Genomic DNA, 10,617 nt, shown 5'->3' on the forward strand with positions numbered 1-10,617 from the left:
TTACACTATAATAATTAATAATTAGTAAGGACACGTTAAATTGATTAAAAGTGACAGTAAATACATTTATAATGATACAAAAAGATTCCTAATTAAAATAAATGCTGTTCCTTTCATCTATTCATCAAAAATGCCAAAGTTTCACATTATCCACAACACCATTAACCAGCATTGTTTTCAACATTGATAATAAAATATGTTTCTTGAACACCAAATCTTTATATCATCATCATATGCTGAAAATTCAGCTTTGTCATCACAAGAATCACAAGAATCAATTATATTTTAAAGCATATATTAAAATATAAAGTTATTTTACATTGTAATAATATTTCCCATTGCAATATTACTGTATTTGTGATCAAATAAATGGAGCTTCGGGGAGCATAAGAGGCCACTTTCATAAACATTTGAACAGTAATGTACACTGACAGTATGTATGTATAGTGGATTAGCGGATTGTGTTATTGATTGTGAACTCATAAACATTTATTGAATTAAAACACTTCAACAGAAGCATAACTTTGAAGAAATATTAAAGCAGTCCAACAGAAGTATTTAAACAATTAAAACACTCCAACAGAAAGACAAAAACAAAGAATTGAATCACTTCACTTAAGAAATTTATTATCTTTTAACTTATAGATTCTCCCACCTTAGCTGGATGCTGCTGTCCCAATTTATCCAACATGTTCAGGTAAATTGAGATGGTAACAAAATGTAATATTTAAAAAAAAAATAGAACGAAGAAACTGACTCATCATTGCATAAAATTGAAGGATCACATGAACACATGTAATACAAATTTATATTTGAAAAAAAAAAAAAAATGACTAAATGTAAATACTGTTTGTATTGGAATTTAAACCATAACAATTTTAATAGACTTAAACTGTGTATGTGCACTTACCAAGTTCTTTCTCAGACCTTCCAGCATTTGAGTGGTTACCACATCATGATTTACATTTTACACCATCTTTTTAGGAGCAATATTAATATTTAATACAACAAATTGTTTCACAAACCCAACAATGCCAGGAAATAAGTGGAAAACTGAAACAAAAATAAAGAATACCAAGAAGGGACAAACTACATCATAAACAAAGACAGCCTACTTCAGACAAAAAATACATACGACATGAGACATATAAGTAGAAAATGAGGGACAAATTAATAACAATCACAAGAGTCAGAATGCATAAACATTTCAATAACACCGAGTAAACAGATGGGAAGATATTAAATTAAACCAACAATACGACTTACGGTCATTTGTTAGTCATTCCTTCTCTAACTTCAAGAATTCTAAACTTTGAAATAAAAAGCTTCATAAGCATCATAGTTTGATGAAAAACAACAGAAACATTTGATAAAATATTTAATGAATATACTGTTTCATTTTTCATTTTACTACGCAAGTCTGTAAGTTCAAAGCATCAGAGATACATGGTATTAGGCTAATGTTATTTGGCTCTTGTAGTTCATAGAGTACATTCCTGTTAATTAAACAGTTACATGCTGCTTATTCAACAATCTGGCTCACGGACAGCAGTCTGGGTATGTGACAGCCATTGATCCCTCTTAACGGTAATTATAATCACATATAACAAGCAATTGCTGATATCACTCTACTACGTAAACATCTCCTGATTAGTTATCATTTGGTGTCAGTTATCTTTATCAGAGAGTTTTTGGATACAGAACACACTGACATCGGATGTTAAACCTTGATTAACCAGGTCATGACCAGAAGCTTCTCTGAGATGCTAAGAGTTAATTGTCGATTAAGAACACAACAATTCTATTTCCCCTACTGTTCGGGCCTACAGCTGTGACCGAGGAGAGAAAACGTGCCAGTGTTTTTTATGCTTTCCATTATCGACAGCCGTCTACTTTATATCGCTTCCTCTGATTTACCTTTCCTGACATTCTCCTCACTCAGAATGCGATATGCAGTTGGGATGGAATGTGTAAAGGCATCCTGTTTTTTTCGAGCGGGACAAAGATGGCTTTTGGCGGTGCAACAGACATTGAGCTCAAGGGAGAGATGGACGCTGCCATTGTTTCAAATATTAATATTGTTGGGGGCATAAACCTCGTGAACTTGTCAAAGTAATTTAGTATTTGTGTGTTCAAAAGGATTGCATCTCTGGTAAATTAAACTATCCTGAAGTAATATAAAAAAAAGACAATTCTGTAAGCCTAATCATTTATTCACCCTAGCTGCAGTTAAGCATCATAAAAGTAGGCCTATCATAAAAGTGGCTCATATTTTGTGCTGTATGGGAAGACTTTTGACACCATTTGAACGTAACTCAAGAACTAAATCAGTCCGGTTAGTGAATGAATCATTCAGACTGGTTTTGTGAACAAATCAACTGATTCATTGAAAAATTCGACTCAAATGAATCGTTTGCGACTTGGAACAACTATAGGCTACAGCAAATAACCAATTCCAGTCTGTTTGTCACATAAACCTTGGCTTCTGAAAACTTGAAATACATAAAAGTGCAAAAGTCATAACATATACAGTGGGTACGGAAAGTATTCAGACCCCCTTAAATTTTTCACTCTTTGTTATATTGCAGCCATTTGCTAAAATCATTTAAGTTAATTTTTTTTTCCTCATTAATGTACACACAGCACCCCATATTGAGAATACTTTCCGTACCCACTGTATATTGTAATTTGGTGTTTGACTGTCCCAGTCAAGATTATTTTGAAACAAGTGGCCAGGAGAAACATCAAATGCTGTCGTAGATAAGAGATTTATTATTATTATTATTATTATTATTATTATTATTATTGGGTTCCTTTTGTTTTTATTTTATTTTATTTTTTGTTGCAGACTTCCCGTAGTCCATCAAGTTATTTTACCTGTGTTACTCAATATTTGACAATTATTGAAAAAAATCCACTCAAATGAATCGTTTGCTAGTTTTTCCCCCATGATTTATAGTGAATAACAACTTTGGAATATAGCATACAAGTTACAATAACTATTGTCATTTGGTGTTTGACTGTCCTAGTCTTTATTATTTTGAAGAGTGGCCAGGAGAAAACTAGTAAATGATGAAATGTTCCTTGCTCCCAAAATCCCAGAGGTTTTGGTTCAGTATTTCATAATTAAAAGCAGTTTTATAATGCTTCTCATACCAGTGCAATGATGTAATGTAGACGTATATGTTTTTCCCTGGTATTGTGCTCATTGAAATTGCAGTTATCTCACCATCAGTCACTGTGGTCCATTCATGTGGCTGCATTTCTCACACATACTAAACACATTTAAATAAGCAGACATGGTGAGAAACCATGAGGCAATAAAGGTTATGCATTTGCTTAAGGAATGTCTGGATTGATATGATACACATACAGCAGACATGCAATGTATTACACGTTCAATAACAGAATAATGAAGTAATGCACATGTTTTAGTCAATTTTAAATGTACAATACTCTTAGACTAAAAGGATGAATACAATTTGTGAATAAAATAATCAGGATAAGTTCTTGGATTTTGGAGAATGGCCTTATGTGCACTGTTGGCTTATATTGTCTATCATGACAGGAAGATGGAAACCATCAAGGCTGTTGTTGTTCTCACATTGCTATTGTCTACATGGTTTCTTTCCCATGCGCCTGCAAGCTTCCTGCCTAATTCACCTGCTCTACAAGAGTCTATCTTTCACATCACAACAACATGTCAATGTGTCCAAACTAATTACTTTTTAACCACGTACACACCCTTTGAGATTTCATACTAAGGTGCTTTGTCAACAGAGGAATAGGCAGTGATCTAGGACAATTATACAAACCTACGTATGCAAGAGATAATGCCAACGATGTTTTAACATGAAGTGTAATTGTGGGCTATTGTTTTTTTTTTTAACATAATCCGGTAATGTCCAATTCCTGCAGGTGACACAGAGACAAGACAACAGCAGAGTGACAGACGGATGTACTTCAGATACTTGTTATTTTGAGGTGAATTTATTAGGATTCTTAATAACAAATCTAATAGATTTCATATAACATATTCAGAGTATGTGAAAATAAATACATTTATGGAATACATACATTTCATCATAATGATACAAAACTTTTGTGAAACCATATTGCTGATACAATACAGGAATCTTTCTCTACAGAATTCTTAATGATTAAACATAATAATCACAAGAAAATATATGTATGTATACATATTAAGATTAAATAAGGTTACATTAATAAGATTACAGCCTATAATCTTAAAGTGCATACTTATTGTGTGCTCTACACTGTTGGTGCTCTAAAATGTTCCAGTGCTATTCAATAAATTGGAAAGTTCTCCAGCTTTTTTTGGCAAGATTAAATCTATTGTCCGTCGTAAGGTCATAACAACAGATTGCAACAACACAACTGTCTGCATCACTTATGAATACATATAATGCTAGGTAAAGCTGAATTGATATTAAAAACAAGGGCACGGTCCATAAAGAGTGGTCAACCTTATGCTATATTCTCAGAAACATCCTATTATTATGCCAACTTTGAGAGCATTTAGGTTACAAGGAATCCAAATTGTTGCAGTTTGGGGCTCCAATTGTCGCAGTCCAAGATGCAATCCTTTTTGGAATGACACTCAATTTGGAACTATTGTTTGTAAATAATTAACTACTCAAATATAGGTCATCTTTTGTCTCTCCTAAAACATAATTAGTCACTTTTAAAATTTATTTTTACACGTTTTCTGTTTTGTTAAAATGGCTCCAATGGTGTCAATAAATTGTAGAAGTACTGCAGTTTCTAACTATCTGTGCTCTTCCAACCAACTTTCATTAGCACTTCACCTGACTCTTTTATCTCTAACCATTCAAACTCAGTGTTTTTTTGACTAACTATGATCCTGTCAGGTAGCTCATAGTCACTTAGCTAACGTCCTGTTTGCACTACAGGACTGTCGCTAACACCTAAGCTTCTTTTGTTGACTTGCCTTCAATTCACAAATATCTCCTTCACGTCTCACAAGCCTTCATCTCTCCCATTCTGTCTTAAACATGCGACAAAGGCTCTGTTTCCACAGGACTGTCCTTGAGGAAAGCTGCTTGATCGCAGCGTATGCATGTTCTGCTGCCCCTGGTTTCACAAGGGTCAATTTTTTGTTCAAGTGCTCGCACTCCCATCTCTCCTCCAGGTAAGGACTTCATCTGTAGCCAGGTTTACTGGCCTTGGATACCTTTCCCATGGCTCTGGCTCTAGCCCTAACCAGGTTCCTGAAAAGTCAGATGGGTTTGTTGTAAGTAATGGTGTTAATGAGGACACATTCGCAGAATAAGAATTTCGTGATTTGTGTAATGTGGCCTTACCTGAGGAAGGTTATGACGTCTGACCGAGCCCCAAGGGAGGAAGACTTCCCTAAAACCAGAACTCCTGGACTGGCATTTTGGGAGTTATTTAGGGCAGTCAGTTGATCTGATTTGGGTTGTTCCTGTTTTTTAGTCACAGGTTCAGATGAGTGAACCAGCATGATGGCAGGATTTTCAGAGCTTGGAGAAATATGCGCAAAATTAGTAAAAACAAAACAAAGCAAAAAAACAATTCTTGGCAGTAAATGCATCAAAATAAAAACTGCATTGTCTTATATGACTGCTATAATGGCTAATAAATCTATTAAAAAGTCAATAAATATTGGGGAAGCTACTTCAAACTTTAACTAGAAGCTAATTACAATTTCAAGTTCGGATGAAAAATCATTAGTCGCTACTTTCATTACATCATGTCTTTATAAACAGCATATAATGAAAGATTTGGTGATGCTACACCACTACTCATTACGGGTACAGCTAAGCTACACTTTAAAAAATACACTACAAACAACTAACAAATAGCTATATAGCTAACTATAACATGTTTGGTTGTGCTACATTGCTACTTGTTAAGAAAAACTAACTTTTTAATGTACAAAAAATTTTGTTTTGAAAATGCTGTTGAATATCTAGCAACATTAGCAGCATTGCAGCTAGTTAAGGCCAGTTTACACCTATATAATTGTAACTATATAACTATATAATTGTAATCAATTTCAGAGTGACTTTTTCAGCTGATGAATGATAAAAACGTTGACGATGAACCAGCTAAGACCAGTTAACAGGTTATTTGGTTGCCATAACAACAGATTACAACAACAAAACGGCATCGTTTATGAATACAGCTGCGTCCGAAAGCCTAGGCAGCTGACTTGCTGCCTCGCTACCTTACGAGGCAATGACTTTGCAGGCAGCATTTTTGCACAAAGGCACCATATGAAACTGATTTCGGACAGGCTTCTGAGGCAGCGTAACGGTTTAATGATCTACAACAAAATAGTACGAGCTTTGGTGATAACTAAACAAATATTTAATTAATATAGTACTGATTTCTCGCTAGAAATAACATCAAAAGTGCAAAAAGTTAGTCAGAAATATACATTTACACACAAACAGACCAGCAACCGCAACTTTCAGACACCATCTTTATTTTTTAGCTCAACCATCACGGAATGGAACGCACAGGATTGTGGGATATCAAAGGATACATTTATGCTGCCTTCAAAATTCGATCAGAAGAACGTACCTCCGGAGACAGGAAGTGAAGCAGAATTTGGATTCGGACGTGCCTTGATGCCTTCCTGCCTTGGAATGCTGCCTCCGAAGGCAGCATTTTAGAGCTTTCGGACGCAGCCTACATAACTGTGGTTAAAAGCTGATAATAGATAAGACTGCTTTAATGACTAAGCAGCCTGTCATAATGACAATTAGTTTTTCTTGCTGTATCAAATAGCAGTCATGGCCTAAAAGCCATTAGCTAAAACTCTGACTCATTAGATGAAACTCTCTCCATTTTAGTAATTCTAATTCAGAAACATTCTCCTGTCATATAGTCTGGATTCTCCAACTGTGTTTGTCTGGTATCACCTCACACCCTCATGATAACTCCACACGCCTTAACCGTGCACACCCTTTCATTAAAAATAGCCTTCTAAAGAAGAATGACTGTCACTGCCCACAAATTTGCGCATGGCTGTCACTTGATCGGTAAGGTGCAGATGAGAGATAAGGCTCACCTGTAGTGACAGAATGCATTGCATGTCTGATCTGCAGGACTGGCACAGAAGCAGCGGCCTGTAGACCTGCGCCGGCGAGCCAACGGACTGCCCAATCCATACACTGTGGTCTTACTGTGGAGGAGAGGAGACATCCAGAACGCATCCAGTCATTGATTAACTCATCAGAAAGGGGATCACAGGAATAAAATACAATGGGACTTTGTACTTTTTTAACTTTAAGCATGAGAATTACACCCGGCGCCAAAAGTATTCTAGATAAACAGCAATAAAATGCACAATAACTCAAAAGTGAATCTTTTTGAACTATAAAAACACTCTCATTGAAGTCACAAATGTGCACTGGTTTACTGAAACGGAAACAGATTTACGGAATACGTCCTGAATGTTTCCTTTCGGCCTCTAAAGAGTCTTCGGCATTGGTTGAACTTCTGCTTTGGTTTACTTACATACGGTTTACGCAGGTTAGCCCATGCATGGGTGAACACTCACCTTGGCGTGTTCACCCAGATGATGTCCAGATGGCAGAAATAGTGGCATTCCGAATCCAGCTGGTTGTTGCAGGAGCAGCGTTTGCTCCTGACCCTATGGGTTGCAGACGGGTCACTCGGGTCAGTCTGGGGCACTAGAGGCAACCCCCAGCCTGCAGACAAGAGATATAATGCGGTCGATAAAACTTTCCGTAATCATTCTGGGCCGTAAAGCTCCAGCAGAGACTATATGACTGAGTCTCAGAGAAATTATGAGCTCCGTACACCACATGTTATTATTATTATATACGTTTATGATTTTGATTGATCACCTCACTCTATTCCCACTTCTCTCCGCTATCTTATGTAATGACGAACAAGGTCTCAGATGTTCGATCTTAACGAATAGCGGGCAGCTGTAAAGTTCACAGCTATTCACACACATCTGTGCCGAGTTGTCAATTTTGGCTTTAATTGTCGACACTGAGGCGACAGATTAGTACAAAATGAATATTAGCCCCTGACTGTGTTCACATATTGTCAGACAGATGTTTAAAATGATAAACAGTTATAGAACTGTACGAAGCTGAGTTTAAAGTGAGTTTAAATGTAAAACAAAATACAATTATAAATGTTTTATCTCAACAAGCTTGAGAATGAAGGCACAGTTAAAAAGGTATTTAAAATATAATAATATTTTTGTAATAATATAATATAAAATCTAATAATAATCAAGTAAAACTAAAATCATAATTCTAAAATCATTATATATATATATATATATATATATATATATATATATATATATATATATATATATATATATATATATATATAATATTTGCAGTAAATGACATACAGTACATCACTTCATTAAATATACAAAATAATAAAATTCTAATTTAAATTATATATATATATATAATTAAAAAATATATATATATAATATAACATAAAATATCATATTTACAGTAAATGACATATACAGTACATCATTAAATATAGAAAATAAAAAATAACACATGAAATAAATACTAGAAATATAACACACACAAATGTTTTACCTTCAAGAAGAGTTGTCCACATGGTCAAAATGAAGATCAGAGTAGTTCTTGCTTCCATGTTGCATGTATGTTTCAATAGAAAGAAGAGCAGATGTTCACCTAAGCAATCCCAATAGATCTCACTCAGCTGCAGGTGCTTGTCTAATGTTGAACTGTCCTGTTTGGCCACACTTATAGCTCGAGCTATGCACCACCCCCCACTAGGTTGGCTGTTGTGGGTGGTAGTTACACAACTCCAGCTTGTCTTCGCAAAAATAAAAAAAAATTCATTTTTCTTGCCTGGAACTTAACAATGTGGATCTAAATTAATTGACTAATGGGACTTAGGGGTGGGAAGAGGGTTGCTGTGGAGGGCCAGCAGGAAAAGAGGAGTCACAAGAGGATATCAGCAGAATTCATTGCATGAATTCTGTTGCATGCACTTTGCAGGGAGAGACAGCGTCCCGTGGAAAGAAGGAACATTCTGGAGGGCAGCTCCTGTCTGAGGTCCAAGTATGGGTGGACAGTGGGGAAAGAAGCTTCCTATGCCCTCTGGCCACTATTTGTTTCTGATTATACAAATTAGTCAGAGATATGAAAATGTAATTCAAAATTGATTTGATTATTTTGTATTGCTACATACAGGGCCAGCATAAACCAGTTCATTTCCTTTAGATATTATTAAAGAGCTGTTGTGGTACTTTGATCAAATGTAACATTTATGCATCGTCTTATATTAAATTGTGTCATAAATCGTTTAAATAATGCCACCACTTATATTTATGATATTTCAATAATCTAAAATTTATAATAGATAACTAAAAATAAAACCATAAAAACATTTTGTTTACTTGAAATAAAGCTAACTGATATATATATAATTATTATTATTGTTATTTTATTAATATATATTAACTTATTTTATTTTAGTTTGTTGCTAAGGACCGAGGATACATTTAGCATTTTCATTTAGTTTAATGTACTAAAATAACTAAAACTAAAACATAAAAAAAACTAATAAAAATATTTTAAAAAGCAAGACATTAAAAAGCAAAAACTAATAAAAAGTAAATGCAAAGTAAATGTAAGGTTTCCAATTTTTTATTATATTTTTATATAATATAAATAAAAATACTACGAATGTATACTATATATTTATTAAAATCACTATTACAGGTGCTTATTTAAAAAGCAAACACTAATAAAAAAATAAAATGACAAAAAGACACACTTTAACTAAAATAAAAACAAGTTAAAAATCTTACAAAACTGCAATAATATCTCCATTATACTAAAATAATATATACATATAATAAAGTTCACTAATGATCACTACCAGGGAATGTATGGCCTGATAAAATAAAATAAAATAATGTAATTAGCATAAAAATAGAATGCACTGTAAGAGAAAAGCATAAATGCAAAGTAAATGAACATTTTAATAAAATTAAATGTAATAAAACTATCACTATAAAGATACATTACATTGTATGAGTGACAATAAACGATGAGTGCCTCTGCACTGTCAAAGAAATCTGCCTTACAGGAACTGAAGATGAGCAATATTCATCAGTGCATGAGCAAAGTTGGGTTTCCGTGATGGTTTGCCGTGACCTGTGCAAAGATAAGACACAGGGGCGCAGCCTCGCAGGTATCGGGCTGAGGTTGCAAATGCGGCCCCCTAGCGTGGGATGTGCACACAGTGTCCATTCACAGACTTTCCAGCACATGTGTACGGAGTCAGCAGCAGCCGCTGTGGGTCATGCAAATGCATCATAACATAATCTCACCACATACTTTGATTAGCATGTTTTATCAATTGCATCGTAAAACTCAGATGAGAGTTTGCTGAAGCACTTCTCTCATAGCAGCTGAGAAAAGTCCCTCGTGCTGATAGAAATATTAATATGGAAATCGTATTGAATTAGTATATATATATATATATATATATATACACTGTAAAAGTTATAACAAAATGTGTGTGTGTGTATATATATATATATATATATATACACTCTAAAAA

General features: G+C 34.5%; 1 protein-coding gene across 1 annotated transcript in view; it reads right to left on the reverse strand.

Annotated features, from left to right (window-relative positions):
• Positions 1 to 4,989: 4,989 nt before the first annotated feature.
• LOC107732827 (long-sarafotoxin-like) overlaps positions 4,990 to 10,617 on the reverse strand; it is a 10,071-nt gene continuing 4,443 nt past the window's right edge. Inside the window, exons 3-7 of the mRNA XM_016544246.1 lie at positions 8,616 to 8,714; positions 7,574 to 7,724; positions 7,082 to 7,195; positions 5,346 to 5,525; positions 4,990 to 5,252 (exon numbers count right to left, since the gene is read on the reverse strand). Of these exons, the coding sequence (XP_016399732.1) occupies positions 5,183 to 5,252; positions 5,346 to 5,525; positions 7,082 to 7,195; positions 7,574 to 7,724; positions 8,616 to 8,714 (614 nt within the window). The 3' untranslated portion in view covers positions 4,990 to 5,182. The remainder of the gene's footprint in view (positions 5,253 to 5,345; positions 5,526 to 7,081; positions 7,196 to 7,573; positions 7,725 to 8,615; positions 8,715 to 10,617) is intronic.

Source organism: Sinocyclocheilus rhinocerous, unplaced genomic scaffold, assembly GCF_001515625.1.
Source record: "Sinocyclocheilus rhinocerous isolate Xijiao unplaced genomic scaffold, SAMN03320098_v1.1 scaffold1151, whole genome shotgun sequence".
In the NCBI taxonomy this organism is placed as follows: Eukaryota; Metazoa; Chordata; class Actinopteri; order Cypriniformes; family Cyprinidae; genus Sinocyclocheilus; species Sinocyclocheilus rhinocerous.